The sequence below is a fragment of the Magallana gigas genome, chromosome 7 (genome assembly GCF_963853765.1).
Source record: "Magallana gigas chromosome 7, xbMagGiga1.1, whole genome shotgun sequence".
Classification (NCBI taxonomy): domain Eukaryota; kingdom Metazoa; phylum Mollusca; class Bivalvia; order Ostreida; family Ostreidae; genus Magallana; species Magallana gigas.
Genome location: NC_088859.1, coordinates 31,790,939 through 31,809,353, shown reverse-complemented (window position 1 = coordinate 31,809,353; position 18,415 = coordinate 31,790,939). Strand labels below are relative to the sequence as shown.

At 34.5% G+C, this 18,415-nt stretch overlaps 1 protein-coding gene across 10 annotated transcripts in view; it reads left to right on the top strand.

The window, feature by feature from the left end:
• Positions 1 to 18,415, top strand: part of LOC105318383 (eyes absent homolog 1) — a 50,313-nt gene that overhangs the window by 21,532 nt on the left and 10,366 nt on the right. For 3 of the 10 annotated variants that reach the window (XM_011415454.3, XM_034456821.2, XM_011415456.4), the window contains 10 exons: positions 4,334 to 4,407; positions 8,392 to 8,531; positions 10,156 to 10,245; positions 10,776 to 10,847; positions 11,091 to 11,154; positions 11,297 to 11,445; positions 12,120 to 12,197; positions 12,419 to 12,489; positions 15,168 to 15,297; positions 17,398 to 17,472. In XM_011415454.3, coding sequence (XP_011413756.3) covers positions 4,334 to 4,407; positions 8,392 to 8,531; positions 10,156 to 10,245; positions 10,776 to 10,847; positions 11,091 to 11,154; positions 11,297 to 11,445; positions 12,120 to 12,197; positions 12,419 to 12,489; positions 15,168 to 15,297; positions 17,398 to 17,472 — 943 coding nt within the window. Of the gene's footprint in view, positions 1 to 1,080; positions 1,285 to 1,314; positions 1,463 to 3,660; positions 3,781 to 4,333; positions 4,408 to 6,932; positions 7,082 to 8,391; positions 8,532 to 10,155; positions 10,246 to 10,775; positions 10,848 to 11,090; positions 11,155 to 11,296; positions 11,446 to 12,119; positions 12,198 to 12,418; positions 12,490 to 15,167; positions 15,298 to 17,397; positions 17,473 to 18,415 lie in introns of those variants that run through there. The other 7 variants (XM_011415459.4, XM_034456819.2, XM_066065413.1 and 4 more) reach the window with 7 other exon arrangements.

Sequence of the window (18,415 nt, the reverse complement as noted above, 5' to 3'; positions counted from 1 at the left end):
CTTTTTTTTTTTTTTTTTTAGTTTTAAAATCTTTTTAAAAAATAGCATATTTATACATGAATTATATTAGGCCATGTGTGATTAAACCAAATATTGTAATAAATGTTAAACTGAATAAATGAGCGATTTTGTATTTTAAACATTTTTCCAATATGAATCAAAAAAGTGAAGAAGATGCACTTGCTGTCTCTGTGATATGAAGTGGAGGCAAAATAAGTTTCCCTGAACTTGAAAGCATTTCATATACGTGTACATGTAATTTTCTGCTATGTGATTTTGCAGCATTGAAGTTCTTACTTACTTGGCTATACAATACATTGTAACAGAGATCACTTTTCCCCTCAAATTCCAAGAATTATCTTTCGGCCGAATCTTATTTCAAAATGATGTATACTTCCTAGAATTGTGTATTCTAATTATGGTTGCATTTTCTAACTTAATTTTTATACTCATTTTGCAATTTTTTTTGGAGAAAAATTAAGCGCAATGAACTATTCTGTGAAATATGCAGGTATTCCCTACATGATGTTGACCACATGTTTCAGCATCATTACTTTTTTTTTTTTTTTTGTTAGATAATTCTAGAATTCATACAGATAGGTTTTTTTTTTAAAGAATTATTTTAATTTTAATGAATCATGTTTAATGAAAACCATATATGTTCATAAGAAATATTTAAAATACTTTATCTGTACCAAACTTCGAGATGGAAAGAAACTATTAGAGTATATATGCTCAGCTAAATCTTCATCTCAGAATCAAAAGTTCAAGTTTCACAATGAATTTCCAGTAAGGTGTTGGAATAGTCTTAAGGAGAGCCTCCATCCAGTTATTAGAGATGGTCTCCTCACCCTACTGGCTATAAGAATTGGATGAATTTTCTCCTGGATTGTAACAGATAGTCCCGCCTTCTTTATTGATGTTTGTAAGTGACAGATCCGAAGCAGTAAGTTAAACTCCCTGCGTCTGCTTGCCTTATTTAAACTCCGCCCCCCTGATTCCTGAAATAATTTTATTTAAGCCAATGATAGCAAATGTAGTGGCTTTGGTGAATACTAATTAGGTGTGATTAATAAACATAGATAGCTCGGTACCTACCTGTGGTCAGCCTAAGAATCAGGAGGGCTGGATTTTTACATACTTTATACCATCGGCTTAACCATATCTGTTTGTCTTCTATACTTGGATTGAATTGCAGTAAAAAGTAGCAAGTTTGACTGGTGTGGTATTGGCTTTCATTGTTGGGTGAAAACAAGCAGTAGCCTGATACCATACTATTAGCAGGTAGGCACCGTCCTTCCATGTCCGATTTCAAATACAGGGGACCGATTTCTGTCAAACTGGTTGGATTGTAAGGGCTGGTCCTATGTCGTTCCGATCAGTGTCGGATCAGTTTTTATCTTGTTAATTATGGAACTCGGGACTTAATTGTTTTCTTCGTCAAATTTGAGAACGAGGTAAGGTAAGACATTCGGTCACTTAGTTCCTGGTAGGTTGTCAGCTCAAATTTTATTTCAACAATAGAATACTTATTGTTTCACACCGTAATGACAAATCAATTTTTACTAATGTACAGGGAGTTTTATTTGTAAGTATCGGATTTATCAGTGATAAATTATGCGGTTGTAACGTGACGAAGTGATTCCGGCATTAGTATGATATTTGTATACTCTCAGCTCAAACAAAAAACACAAAACAAAGCAATTATTAAATATTAAAATTTATTTTATTGTGACATCAAATTTAAAATAAAACCTTTATTAAGATTTTATTTTTTAAACATTTTTTTTGGTGAAGAGAAGTTGCTAAAATTTGTATTAATTTCCCCTGTAATTGGAGTAACACAAATTGTTTCCTGAGTATAATAAGGAACTTCAAAATCATCTTACAACAAAATCGGTTTAAAAATTGAATTTTAAATAAGAGAGATTGAATGAAAATCATATTCCTGTTGACTCCAAGCCAGAAGAAATAAGAGATGTTTAAGAATACAAATCATTTTCACTTTTAATAAACTCCAAAATGTACCAGTGAGTGAACAGATGATGACAATTTAGTGACTTTAAATTTTATCCTGGAGTGAATTATGCTAGACTCGTTGAACCTTTCTGTCCCTTGTCTGCCTCCCATCATCACAGTGGACAATGGATGATGTAAGACCAAAATTACGTACAGGGAATTTGTGACTTTTCCTTCCCTCCCCTGCTGAGTGTGTAATGACTTCTCCAGCGGCCACTGTGTGTCCGTGTACCCAGGTGTACCGTGGTCATTTCATGTGGAAGGAAATGACTGGCGGAAACTCGCACCTGAGATTTACACAGTGGTTGGACTTATTGTAATCTGCCTAAGCTGATGAAGCGATATCACGCAGGCTACTTTTAATTATATCTTGATAATTATCAGGAGCTTTAAGACAGGACACCAGTAATGAATTAAAGTCTTAAGACAGGTAGGGTCCCTTCTTAATTATTTTTCTTTTGTGTGTGAAAAAAAAGATGGAGAAATCTGTAGGAATGGGAATAGTAATAAATAAATTTTCCTTGTAAATAAAAAAGATTTTTAAGAATTTAGAGTACCTATTATTTTTAATTTTATTGCCAATTTTATCAATGAAATTAATTCTTAAAAATCAAAACTGATATGAATTACAATCCATTGTAAATTTATTGTAAATTTTTTGACATTTGCATTTAGCCAAAATATTTTGGTTTCAAAATTTCAAAATTATTTTTTGTGGGGTTCAGCTTTAAACTGTTCATAAAAAAAAAATTACAAATAATTTTTTCCTAACGTTTTCAGAAAATTAATGGTTAATTTTCAATGAATATTGAAATAAAATTTATAAAGCCAAATGTTTTGTTTTGATTTTATGCCCATGGTTTAAATTTTATTCTCTCTTAAAAAGAAGTTCATAATTTAAATTGCATGTATCTGTATATTTTTTTATAAATCTAAAAGTAGTGTATATGCAAAGTTTTATTAATTTCCAATTCATTTTTACTAATATTAATGTCCTAGCTAGCATATAATTAAATACAGTAAATCCAAACTAAAAGCAAAACACCCCTAATCTCAGCTGATCAAGTTTGATTTAAAATTACTGATTATCTTTAAAATCCTAGTCAACCACAGATTAATGAATATTTATTTTTGGTCATGAAGTGTTTACCTCTCTCTCAAATTTAGTTCAGTATCCCACTGAGGGCTTGATTCAAACATAATTAGTTTAGTTAGCACACAGTTGACATCTTTAATTGGCCATCTGATTCTTGTGTCATTTTCATGTGATGATTATGCCCTCCCGTAGAGCCACGATTCCATCCTTTGCCCCCAAATCTCCCCTCCTCCTCACTAAAAGCTAACCATTACCGATGTAAACATGCATTTTGTTTTTGCTGTCATAATCAAGATGATAATGATGTTTTCCCCCTCAATTTCATGAGCTCCATCAGATAAGATTTCCCTGGCGTTTGTAGAGTCAGGGAGGGGAGCGGTCAGCTCCAAGAGGCTGACCTGATTTTTGGACCTCCTGCGGTGAGAGTCCAGTGGTCATTGTGTTTTTCTCCCCCTGTAGTACAGATACAGTACATTCAGCTGCAGAGTTGGCAATCCTAATTCTCAAGCATGTGTGTGACCTAGTATACAGTTCTGTCTGATGTGTCTACAAACATCAGAGAGAGAGAGGGGAAAAAAATCTCCACCATGTTGTTGGGAAGTGTGAATCCCCGACTAGGTTACTTTATTCCTATCTCTCCGCCCCCTTCCCCACCCTGCAGGAAGGTGAGTGGGTCAGAGTGGTTTTTAAGTTCTTTATGATATGATTTAATGAGTTTGTTGGGTTGAATTCTCTCTGTTTTAACGAGGTGATTACATCTGGATGGGGTTGCTGGTAGTGATGTTCTTCAGAAGTAGTGCAGATTTATTTCTGCAAATGTTGCAGAAAGTGGCCTAGGTGTTTTATTAATTGGGGAATGTTTAACACAATTAATGAAAGTGTTTCATGAAAATATGAAATTTATGGCTCAAATCAAGATGAGATATTTAAAGAACATTTTTATTTGATATTTTGTAGAATGATTGATTCAAAATTATACAAGTAAATTATTTCTTACAGTCAGCGTTTTCAAGTTATTATAATATCAATTTTTAAAAATTAATTTAAGATATTTTATTCTGTGGAAAATGTATTAAAAAATCAAAACTATATAATTTCTACTATTATGCATTAATTATTTTCAATTATTATAATTTGATTTAAAGATAAAAACTGATGCCTCGATTATTTATTTTTTATAGTGAAATTAACGTAATATATATTTTTGGTTCAATTTAGGCCAAGAGAGCTCGGAAGGATTCAGAAGGGTCCCTCACTGGTATTAGTGTAGCCACAATCGAGAGAGGCGACAGGTAATTGTAACAAAATCAGTTTATATCAGTCCTGCATGCATTCACATACCTCCACCCTTTAGTTGAAAAAATTCTTGAGAAGATACTGGTATTTCATAAAAATTTTAGAAAGCAATGATATTAACCTAAAATAAAACAATGATTTCTATGATAATAAAAATCAAGACTTGGCATTGAAGTCCGGCCCTTACTTGCACTCAGACCAAAGACACCCATCTTAAACCGTTTGACCCCATTTGCCCAAACACACCATGAATGTGCATAAAATTCAACAATGGTGGCTCTTTTGTATTCTGTTTTTCCTTTTGCATTTCTAAAACAAAGCCATTCAGATGTTTCGCATTTTGAATTGGGACAATCATGATTTTCATCTCTTTTGTACGAAAAAGAAGGACAAAGCTTTGAATTGAAGGGGAGCTTATGCACTGTTAGTGAAGGATAAAGGATTTGTACACATTCTTGTTAATTTCTTTACACCCGCCTTGACTTCACATGACGTTAGTCTCTGACTTTGAAGGCCAAAAATAAGATGATGTTTGTGTTAAAATTCATTTAAATGTATCTTTTTAAGAAAAATACACATGATTGTACATATTTTTGGGATGTCCTAAATTTTGAAATCCATTATTTTATGATTAAACAGAATACAAAAATTACCATTAACTCAAAATTATTAAAACTGAATGAAATGAAAGTTTGTCTGAAATAAATTATTTTGCAATAATATTGAGGGACAAAATTAGTTTCAATTTTTTTAGGATTTGAAGGAATATATAGTTTGTTTTTTTTCTGAAATAATTTATTTTTTTTTAAATTTTAGACTACAAATTTGATAAATTTTGTAATTAATTTTTTTTATACATGTGGTTGTTCATTCAAATTGCTATTTCTTTTTTAATTTTTGAATAATACTATTATACATGTAAAAAAAAAAAATGAAATGTCCTCATTATGAACCACAGAATAATTTTCTTTAAGCTTTTAGAAATCTGAAAGGAAAAAAAAAACAACAACAACAATGCAACAAAACAAAAATTGATCAGTGCATGGATAAAAACTTCCTTGTAGGATTAGCCATTAATGTTAATTGTAAGATTAAGGAATGTCCCTGTAAGATTAAAGGAGGCTTCTATGAACTGTTCCAAAAATATACTGCAAGTTGTAAATTAGGATGGTACATTAACAGATACCCAATCAGTGGGCCCACACTATTACAAGGACTAAACACAGTAGGTGTGAAACTAGTGTAGTAGCAGCCTGTATATAAGTGTGGGGTAGGTGGGGGGTAATCCCCTGTGTACACAGGGCTGACATGTGTCAGGGGGTCCCTAACATCCTGTCCACAGGTCAACACAGCAGCCTGTAGGGTCAGTTCTACCCTGTACCTCCACATAGCATGCCCTAGCTTATAGACACCAAAACATCAGCCATGATTATCACAGAGGATTATTTTCTTGATGCTAAAAAGGAACTAGAGAAGTATTCAAATTTATTATCAATCTTGAATTTGGAGGATTTTATGTTTTGTTTCTTTTTATGTTAGTGGGTTTGAAAATAATATCTTATCAATTTCCAAATATATTTTGAAATATTATATTCTCGTGATGAAAAAGAATATTCCAAAAGTCCAAAAGAAAAGTCCAAATAAGAACAATCCATATGTAATACTTAAGTCTCTTTTATAGGTAAGTAATTAAACTAAGTAATTTATTTATTAATAGGGACATGTTTATACTTTTTGAAGTGTATAAATATCAGTAGTAATAAGCATAGATTCAACGCTCGGCCCATCGGGCCTATACGCCACTTTAAACACATTATAAATGAAAAAAAGAAAATAACACAACGTCAAGAGGTAAACAAAGATATGATTGAAAACATACATGTATAAATACAGATATTCCATTGGAACCCATGAGTTTGGATCCCTTGTTTTAATTTAATTTAACGTTTATATAATACAATTATGTTTATTTTCTGAACAATTAAAAAGATTGTCTGCATGTAAAAGAATAATATAAGTTTTACTACATGAAATTGTCTAAGTACGCTACACTAAGGAGCCCTGACATAGTACCTATGAAGGGTCAGAAATTGTAACTATACAAGTAGTAGTAAGGCAGTAGACATGAGGCCTCTTGTGAAGTCCTGTGTTCTCAATAACAAAATATTTATCTTCACCATTTTCACACGTTCGCATCAATTAAAGAGAGGAAGCCCAGTCTGTATTTCTCAGTCCCTGCATCCTGAACTGCATGTTTACTCCTGGTAGGCGTTTAAAGGACCAATTTGGGTGACAATGAGAAATAAGCGGTGATAGTGATATTGATAAGACTTGTGTGGGGTTGTACCACCCTTCTTTTCAGGCCCACCGTGTCGAGGGTTGCCCAATTCTATTTGGAAATCAATTTTGTGTAAATATTTCCATTAATGGATATTCGGCTTGTCTTGTGTAAGATGTTTGGACTTTCTGTGGGTAAGCAGTGGTGACGCCAGGAGAGTGTTTGGTCTTTTGTGTGGGTCTGTGTATTTGGTTGAATGTTTTAACGCTTTGCGACTGCTGTCACTGGAATGCAGAGGTCCCCTCTTAATTACCGCAAGTGTTTTTTCTCCGTTCGGCACACCAAAGCACTGCAGTATATGTGTACAAGGATTTTTAAAAAGATATTTGAAGGTGTGTTCCTTTTTTTTTCCTTGGTTTAAGATTAGGTTCACTTGCTCTAGATTGCAGGTGTTTTTCTCCAAAAGTGCAGCAAGTTGTTACAGAGAATTTGAGCAATTTTTAGACGTAATGGATTTGACAGGGGTATCTTCTGATTGTCTTAAATAATCTCCATAATGAACTGGCAAGTCAAAGGGGAGTCGTGTCAGCTCAGTGTAGGGGTTATTCTTCTCCAGAAAAAGACAAGAATCAGGTTTTATTAGCTATAGTTCATCAGCAAATCGTTTTATGACTGTCCATTTGCAAGCTGAGTGATTTTATGTGGCTTGTCTCAACTCTAGCTGTGAAGTAAATCTGTATATAGACTTGTCACTTCAGTCTAAGCCAGACAGATCAATAGAAATAACTAAAAGAGCCTGGAAAACGAAAAAATAGTGCTCAGAAGCATTTGATGAAACTTTTTCTAAAAACAACAGAAAAATCTACTGTTTTAGGGGTTTTTTAGGGTTGATCAAGCAGAATACGGGATAATTACAATTGAAAAAAAATTCCTCTGTGTTCTATTTGAGACATGAAAAAAATCTCTATTGGTTCTAACAACCAATGGCTTTCAATGCTGTCATAAAGGCAATATAACACAAATTTTGTTTATTTACATGCTGTTGTGGTTTAGCATGTTTAGTTTCTTTTTATTAGAGGAAGATGAGGTAATAAGTTTCTACATATAGTGGAAGTAAGGGAGGATTATCTATTGTTTGGGGATATCGATGGAGCACGCACACCTTCTTTGTCAGCTACAGGAAAAAGGGTCACACAATGGCTGAAGGAATAAATAATTGAAAAACCCTCTTTGTGATAATTGTTGCAAAGAAAAATGATGATGTATCTACAACAATTTTTGTCTTATGGATAGTTGGGAAAGCATGCATGAAATTCTGTGTGATAAAATCGGTATAGAAATTGTTTACACGGTCACATTTGGCCCGGTACAGTATTTAGACATTGATTATAGGTTGCGTGTTCTGCCGTTCTGAACCAGTGGGTTGTTTCTTTTTTTAAGTTAATCACTGTATTTATCAATTCTTTTATTCTGTAACTAACATTTGTTGCAAAAGATTAAAATTTATTTCTGTCGGGGTCGGGAGAGTGAATTCCACGTTTTTAATAGTGCAGATTTTGATTGTCAGGATTGGGTCATCCCCGTTCCCACAGATGTTTTCTGGTATATAACCTCTCTCTTGCCCTCCCTCTTAAAAAATTCTTGGCATGTTTGTGTGGAAATCAAGAGTTTAAAAAATTCATTTATTTGTTTCCATTTTAAGGGTACTTGAATTGCACGGATTGACAGAAGAGGCCGTGGTCTCTTTGGATAGAAGCAAAGCCTCACCCTTGGAACCCGGAGAAATTCCCATTGACAGTGTTGCAATCCCATCAAGCCCCACACCCAATGGCACCTCAGATGGTAAGTAGATTTTCTCAGGCTCAACAAGCCATCATTTCATTCACTTGGCAACTTTGGGACAATTAAGCAAGCTTATCATTGGGGCTATTTAGCTGCTGTTAGTGGACCCACTTGATTTGTCTATAGCACAATGGGAAATGGACTCTCAGACTGAAGCACTAATGTAGTCAGCCACAACTATTCCAATATAAGTAACAGTTTCCATGTACAAAGTAATGAGTATAGTGGAGGACAAAATATAAAATCTTAAGTTATTGTTGATTAAATTGCTTGCCTAATTAATAAGCGTTTGCTTTTGGTTGAATGATAATCTGTCCTTGGTATTCACTCATGGAGTTCTAATACATAATAAAGTTTTTGTTCAATTCTTTTGTGAGATCATATAAATGATCAAACTAATGGGGATGAAATGCTTTTTAATAAAAGCTTGTTGTTTGCTGTTTCATCCACAAGTGAGGCCTTCCAATAGCTGACAATTGCCACAACACTACATCACATTGTCGTGGAAACAATGGCCGCATGGCACACTATCCCCGCTCCATATCGACATTTTGTAACAGTTTAAAAAATTGATTAGCTGTAATACTAATCATTCCTATTTCCACCCAAAATACACATCGGCTCCTACTCAACAATGTTCCTTCAGCAGCCTTGGTCGTTTGCAAGGTCCCACTTTGTTTTCAAACCCCATTGTAGAGCCCTGATGATATATGGGGCCTGGCCATCTTTCTACTTTATTTTCTGCAAGCTCTGACGTAAGGAGAACTAGCCATGCAATGTGAAATCTAAATTTATTGGCTCTTTGCATCATATGTTACAGTGTCTGATTGCGTACTGACTATTGCCAAAGCAAAAGTTTTAATTAATTTGAAGCAGATTACAACATCCCTTTTGATGACAAGGCAATCAATAGTTGTGGAATACATAGCTGTATTTGTTGAACATGACAGGTGATTTTTTACAGTTCACACTTGGTGACTAGGGAATAAATTCTAATTGCTAGCTCAGTAATTATCTACTTTTGATGATGCTTGAATATTAAGCACAAGAAAATATAAAGTTCTGTATCAGGAACTCTGCTTCTCATCAGTTTGTATAGGAGCATTCATATTTGAAAGAACTCCTTAGTTTCATTGATATATTTGCATGGAGACTATGGAAGTGATTTTGGATTTTCCATTTCCTGTAAGTTTAAATTTGGATCACTCATCGAGTACAATCACTTCTGTTAGGTAACATGTGCAACCTAATAGTTTTATTCTGAACACCCTAGTTCTGCGAAGCTCTTGTATATAACCCGACAAGTTTGACTGCACAGTAGATACAACCTCACAAAGAAACTGGAGTCCTGTCTGCCCAAGTGTTGCAGTTTTGATATTTGACGACTTGGTGCGGTGGGGAGGCTTTGTTTTCTGTTCCCTTTGACATCATACACAGACATACTACTCCTGTCCAAACCCTGTGTCCCCAACCATCACACCTTGCGCCCCTCAGACGTGTGGCTTCCCTCAGAGACAAGACAAAAGACAGAGTTTACAGAAACCTCCTCTTTCAAACACTTTTTCATTAGAGATGACCAGTCTTTTGTTTCATTGGTGACACTTTTTCTGTAATACTTTTGTAGGTGGTATTGAGTCTCTCACTTCAGCACCAGATGGCAGCACCTTCAACAGCAGCGAGAGTTGGGTAATGTCAACTGGCTCTCCTTTAGCAGGTAAAATTAACCACAACTTTAATTAATAAAGATTTTTAGATGTAAAACAATTACTAACCAACTTAATGCATATTTGAAATGATTCTAACCAAAGTTGATAAAATATTTGGAAATCTTCATTATAGATATATAAGATTGTAAGATTCAAAACCTTAGTTTATTTTTGTTGTTGTTAAAGAAAGTACCCCCCCCCCCCCCCCTTTTCAATACAAATTTATTTTGAAACATACATCATTGGTTGAAAGATTTTGGCATTGTATTGGCAGCAGTAAATACCGATTTATTGGGTAGATGGGCAAATGGTCAACCAGTGGTTATATTTCACACAGTTGATAGTAGTTACGTACTCTATGACCGATTGCCGTTCCTAATGCGATGCATTAAATTCATCCCCACCTATAATGGAATGTGTCGCATTCAAATGCCTCATTTCCCATCAATTATGAAAACTTAATGAAGTTTATCTCGGCCAGGGGATCATTGTTTGTATCTATAAAGATTATATCTGTACTTTTATATTTCACACACAGTGAAAAGTGAACCCAATTGTGACACGAGCCCAGTGGATTTCTCCGTCACTGATTCTCTGGACAACTTGACAGGTAAACCAAGTGCCGAACTCTCCACTAGTTAATTGCAGTCATTCAGGCCAGAATCTGTAAAGTCAAATTATGAGGTGAAAAAAGTTTGAATTGTTGACCGTCTGTGTGTAAGGACTTGATAGCTTCCCACAGAGCGAGTACAGGGGAGGTTTCACATCTTATTACCCTGACACAATACAGTTTCAATGTAATGTAACCATAGTGATTTGTTAGGATTTTTATAGTTTTTTGTTGACTTTTTAGGAGAGCTGAGCAAATCTAATACAGAAGTCGGACTGGACCCAACACTGACTTCTTTTTATAATAGGTATGTTATATCATACACAGGACAAATCTCCATCTATAACAATCAACAATTATTCTAAAACAATATATAGTACAGCAATGAAATTAACTTAATAAATAGTACACTTTTAACTTGTTGTAATTTTGACCTTTAATTGTTATAGCAACAGCCCCTCCATTGCTGTAACCTCTAATTTAGCAGCCTCCACAGCAGCTGCCAACATGAACACGGCATACTCGCAGTTTGGCCTCCAAACAGGCTTCAGCTATCAACAGCCAGGGGGCTATCCCCTCATGTACAACCCTCAGGACTGTAAGTGGACTTTATGCACTAGTTACAGAATATGAACAGATCAATTCACTATTAAATGATTATTAAAAGAGTGTTCTCTCTCTCTCTCTCTCTCTCTCTCTCTCTCTCTCTCTCTCTCTCTCTCTCTCTCTCTCTAGCAGGTGCTTGTTTTATTGCTTATCCAGTTGTGCTTTACTATCCAAATCATCTCATAAACAACAAACTGTGTTATTGATGGGGCAGGGACTGTAGCTTTGATTGACTTTAAATTGATTTATAAGTTTCTTTAACTTATATTTCCCCCATCATATTTTCTTTGCTCCTGATGGGAACCATGTGCCCGTCTATGAGGAATTTATTGACAGCTAGCGTATCATAGCATTTTATACAAGTTTTATTGCATGGAAAGTGCAGTGTATTGTAAATCTTTACTTTATTAATGATGCGCTATCAGTTAACTTGGAAATTATTGGATTATTGGAAATCAGAAAAGCATGAAATGGTGCTATAAGATGTTATCACTTAATTTGCATGTCTAACATTGATTAGATATTCATCGCAATCTCTGTGGGCTGCATTAAGCAGACCAGACATATATTTATGAGGGCTGATCATCATCTTCCTCTATAAAATATGTTAATGCCAATTAAGTGTCAGGGTATCCTGAATAAGGGGTGAGCTTTTTGTCATTGTAGTGAAGAAACCACAGGTGGGACAGAGCACGGGGAGTTACTATCCCCCCTCAGGCTACAGCCAGGCCACACAGTACATGTGTAAGTATTAACCCAACCCCTCCCACTACACTCCCATTCCCACCCCACCCCCCACTCTGACCCACCTTCAAAACACAAGAGAACCAAAGAAATATAAAGAGAAAGAGAAGAAAATTTTAAGAAAATGTTTAATCAAGAAATATGATTAAAAAATACAAGAATAAACAAATGTATTACATGGTTATTATGTGGTTAATAATGTCACTTTTTGTCTGTTTCAGACCCGACTCAAGTGCCCTTCACTAGTGCTAATCCTGCCAGTAACACATCATCCAATTCCTCAGCACAACAGGTAAAACAAAGCTTTTTTATCTTGATACATCCAACAGTATATACACTAATCCACAATATTGGCTCCAGAAAGATCTGACCATTCATTATGATTTATTTATTTAAACTGAATTTTTGTAAGATAAATTGAAATCTTCACAAGTAAAAGAAAAACAAGAACAACCAAAAAAAAACAAAAATAGTAATTTATGGAAGAAGATGCGCACAATTTTGATGTGACTATTTCCTAGTAAAATGCAATGATAAAAATCTAGATTAATTTCCATGAGAAATGATTATTCCTGAGAAAAAAAATAGTATTGAAAATTGTGGGGGAGAATTTTAAAATGTCCAAATCTGTACGACAACTTGAAGTGTATGGGTGTGGAAGTGATAATGTTATATCATGGCATTCATATACCAGTATATTCAGCATATGTTATGACACATAGATGGTTTGTGACTTAAAATTACAACACTGTTCAGTAAGGCAAAGCAAAAAGAGTTTAATCAATATCCTCTGTAGCAAGCAGGTACAGAATTTGTAAAATTGCAACAAAGGCAAGAGATAATTTTTTCTCTCTTGCATGTGTGGTAATCCGCTCCGTTTATTGCGCAAAACATTGATTACAAATTAAGCAGATATAATTTATGGTAATTTTTGGGATAAAAGCAATTACTGGGAAGCTGTTGCAAAAGTCACAGATTTACAATTAATTTTGAGATTTTTTGGGGATGTGAACAGTGTTTAACATTTGATATCAGGTGATTGTACGTAAATTGTGAAATCTTGAAAACTGTTCAGAAAACCTCATATCAAATAAAACTTTTTGGTAGGAATGATTGTATATCTAATCCACTGATTTTTCATTACCCCCCCCCCCCCCCCATTAAAAAAACAAAAACAAAAACATTGCTTGGATATCATTCGATTATAGCCTTTGTAGAAATGTTGCTCTTGCTTGGCTAGCATTATATGAAAAATTTCCTGTTTCTTCATGTAGACTTGAAGGATAACAAGAAGTCATAAAATTCCACAATCTCAATAGGGTTAAGCTAATTGCTTGAAGTCGTACAGAAGGTTTTTCAGTCTGAAAAAAAAATGCTTGAAGTCTTACAACTCATTAATGAAGAGGAAACTGTGTTTACTGATAAGCTTATTTAATTTTTTTTCTAAATAGTAATTTCAATTCTAATTTATAAAAATAATGCATGAAACCTCTTTAAAAAGGAAGCAATAATTGGCAAAAAATAGTATAGAAAAAGATGTGAATTTGAAATATATTCTGTCACAGTCGGATTTAGTAGGCACCATTTGTTTGAGAATGAATAATGGTGTCTGATATTTCCACCCGACTGTTTAGAATTGAGGATTGATTAGTCTTGACACTCGGTAGATTGGGAAATCTCGGGTACCAGTAGCTATCGCCCCCTGGAGGAAAACGAATCACATTTCTGATTGTGTGAGCGCTCGTACCATTTTAAAAAATATTCTTTATTTGGTACAAACTGATTATCGTCAAAATCCGCAAGCAGAAGAAATATGGAAAAAAATATTTACTAACATTAGCGGTTGAAATATACGTCTAAGTGGGATCGATCTGCCTTATTTACAAGAAAAAAAATTAATGCGGGAGAAAAATACATTTTGATACTGCGGATATCGCCTTCGAACTGTGAAGGTGGCAGTGGCGGCACCTTTAATGAATAAATTCTAAATTTAAACTATGTTTTATCTGATTTGAAATTCCTTATAAATTTTATGAGGATTACAAAAAGACCCAAATTTGACTGTACACAAAGCCGTGTTTGGATTGGCTGGGGCTGGGATGAAATTGTGAAAAAGACATAAATTAAGGTGACAATTTCATGGGTACAGCATTAAAATGCAAATCACACCTGTGTTCATTGTACGATGGGTTTTTTAGTGTCAGCTCTGACGATTATAATGGTGATGTTCATGATTTCAGATAATAATAAAATGAGATACGTAAATTCAAACACAATAAATTTTATGCAAAAACATATAAGTTGTCAAATGCCAAGTTTTGAGTTTAGCATAATATCAATGTAAATGAATTTTATCTCCACAATCTCTCCATTCTATTTTCATCACTGTTTATTTTACATTATGAAAAAGCCATTCTCTAGTAAATTTTATTGACATTGTTAATAGATAAAACCCATATTTAAGGAGCCACAATTCACACAATCCAAGTAGTTTTCAATTTGCCCTTTATCAAATCGCCCCTTTGCGCATAAATCTTAGATCTGAATATGTAAATTAGGAAATATGCATTAAATCTTTGAATTAATTGAAAAACTGCACTAAAACTTCATTGATAGGAGTGAATTTCTAAATACTATGGATTGCTGTTAAATGAATCTGAAAATTAATCAGTTTTATCGTGAATTGACAAAACTGACGGCTTTGTGTAAAGTCTGAATACATCATAATTATACTTCATGAACTGCGGAAGGTAAAATATTCAGAATCAATAAGAAACACATTGGAGAAGAGATAATTATTTGAAGCTTTAAGGCTTATATGCTATATTCCATTATATTGCTCTGACATCTGTCTCAAAATTAGTTCAGGGAAGGGAATAAAAAGAATTGTATCAAATAAAATATGTACTTTTAAGAACGAAAGAGTACACGGGTTAAAAAAGCTTACATTTTCCCTGGTTTCCTTTCTAGCCTTTAGAATACAATTACCCTGGGTATCCGACTGGCTATTTTTATCCTGGAGTACCCACAAATTCTACGGTGGCTGTACCCCCCTCCACACAGACCTACCAGCTAGTGGATGTTCCTCATACAGCAACAGGTAAGCTCAAAATATGTCTTCAATTATTTTATTTTATTTAACTGTTTTTAGCGAAAAAAACCCAAAAAAACCCCAAAATATGCCACCACTTAAAAAAAAATTAAACACACACTATAAAAAGAATTTGCCCCCCCCCCCCAAAATGAAGTTGAATCCATAGAAGAAAGATGAGTTTGGTTGAAAATGTACATCATTACTACCTAAGCATTTTGGCATCCACTCATAGTTTGATTTTGTCATCATCTTCTAACCACCAAGCAAGAACAAGCTCAAAATTGTTTCATTTGATTTTTGGAAACAAGACACCCAAATGCAAGTTTAATGTGATTTTTTTCTTGATTTTCTGTTATGTTGACACTAGGGACATACTCTACAATATGCTCTATGCCCCCCCCCCCCCAAAATGGATTTTTTAATGTACACTTTGGTCCAGAAGGTGTTATAACTAAAAAATTTTAAGGACAAGCAATTATTTGATAGTTGATTTTTTCGGAAAAAGTCTATGGGGAATTTTAATAGATGGAACCTGCCAATGGGAGCGGTGAAGTTTTGTGAAGATTGATCCCTATCTAGATTCTTATCTCTTCAGTATCTCTCTATTAATCATTATAGAACCATTTTCCTGAGAATCTTTCATGATTTGTGTTTTATCTTGTTCAGGGAATAGATACAAATTATTTATTAGAAGTAGATGGTCACACTATTGATTGCCAAAATGGCTGTCATTATTTCACCGAGGCAATGACAAGTTCATTGTTTGTAAAAATGAATGGCAAATTTTAGCTGTAAATATTGTTTGTGCATGTTTTATGAACCAATAATTGAATTTTGTTGATTTATGTTAAAAGCTAGGAGAGGGATTTCTAAATATTTCAGCAGGCAGTCTTAATTTTATGTTGTATCAATGGGTCCCAGAGGACCTAGAATTCTGTGGAGTTGTGTGGAGTTTTGAAGTCTTTGAAACACTGCATTGAGATGGTTCTTGAAATTTCCATACAAACACTTGTTCCAGGTTAGGGACTTGAGAGATCTATTTCTGTGGTCTTATTTGATCAAAGAAGGATCAATTTCCCTCTAATTTTTTCTTGTTTTCATAGAAATTGTAAAAGCATACCTTCACATAGCTAATAATACAAAGAAGTTTGTTAAGTTGCAATAAAGATAAGGACTCTAAAAATTTTTAGGATAAGTTATTTGACTTGTGTACTTTAGTAGATCTGTTGTAATGTCCAGTATGTATTGGTATACTCTATTTCTCCCCATCTTTGCCAGACAATTACGTCCAAAATATATACCAGGAGATGAAAATCGTTTTAATACACTACACCAACGAACGGACTTGATCGAGCTGCGTTCCCGGGTGTACCTAGGTTTTTTTTGGCCGGGGTAAATCAGGTAGAGTCGTCAACTGTGGGCCCCGGCTTGTCCTTGTTTTGTCAGCAGACAATGGGCTCACAGGTGACAGAATCCTGACAATAGTACCAATCTGTAGCCTGTCGAGTCCTCTAGCTATTGTCACTCATGATGAATGTGACCGCAGGACCAGGCTTTAGCGTTCTGTGTGAAACTTAAATTAAACATCATTATAGATGTGTGTTTAGTAGATAAATCTAGGTGATAAGACAGATTTTAGCATCAGCAGGTGTGAATTAATTCCAGTTTCTTTTTTAATATTGTGGCATATCGTTTGATTTATGACTCTTAAGAGGAACGATATCTGAATTATTATTATATTTTTTGTATCAGTATTTTTAATCTGATTCAATCTGTGGAGATTTGCAAAAAACAGAGACACTACACATATATTGTTACCATAGTGTCCTAGTGATGAAATTTTAATGATCAAAACAAAGTTTATTAGATGCAAGAATTTTCTAGATTTTATTTCAAAATAGCCAAATATTAATTGATTAAATATTGGGTGTGAGTTGTAAATTTTACCTGAGTGATATATAATTTATAATAAAAAAAAGAAGACTTTTCCCTTCATGGAGTTCGAAAAATGTTGTATCTTGTTCATAAGAATCAGTTTTTGTTTGCTTTTTTATAAGGAAAATTGATAAAAAAAAAAATTGACACAAGTCTGTGCTCTTGTTTAAGGGAGTCCACAATCTGATGTCACTTCCTGTCTTGTGGGAAGTGGACATGTTAGCCCAAAAGTAACCCCTCAACATGGTGAGTATGACCAGTGTGAAATACCCTCAGGCATGCTTTGAGGGGAATCCCCAGTCTCTCTGTGTCAGTGTGTTGTTTGCATCTGAATGTACTGTTTATTTTACTATGTGTGTGTAAATCCACAACACAGATCTGTGCCCAGAACAGTGCATTGACTTCAAACAAGCAGTGAAACAATTTCTAGCTGGTTGTTTTGTGTGGGGGAAGTGAAGGGGAACTGCGCCCTGACCCCACTGTCATAAATAACAGTAACCTGTATCCAGGGGTACTGGAGCATCCCTATAAGTCGGGGTAGAAGTCAGCTGGCTTGATTTATCTGCAGTAAGACCTTTAATTCCACCCAGTCCTCTATTGTGATCGGCCCTCACACTTCATTATTTACATTGTACGTTGCCTGTAGATTTTGTGATGTCTGTGAATTGGCAGTTTCCAGTTCATGACTGGGTGCGGTGACAAAAATATGTCCTTTTTAAAAAAATATTCAACCGCAGAATTAGCAGCAACTGAAGCGTTCTTAAGTTTCTTGCATCCTTTTGTCTAATCCCGATTTTGCAAATGCTGCTTTGCCTGTCTTGTCTTAAAAGCGGCTCATTTCGTGGAAGGATATAAAGCGTAACAAATTTTAAAATTATGTAAATTTCATCACCTGCATTGGGGAAGTTAAAAGCTTTTATCTGGGCTGCTTGTCTCTGATTTCTTGCAGAAGTCAACCCCGATCTTACATTATATGCTATGTTTCTCATCATGCCTGCAATCAAAATACCAAACCACCACAGATTAATGTATTGTTTTTTCTCCTGTACAGTGGGTGTGAAAATGTGTCTACTGTGAATGACATCGCCAACATGAAATATCTGTTAAAGTCATGAAATTTCTTCATTTTGATGTTGAATAATAGTGCTAATGTTACAGGCAGACCAGGTCAATACATGTCGTTCTTTCT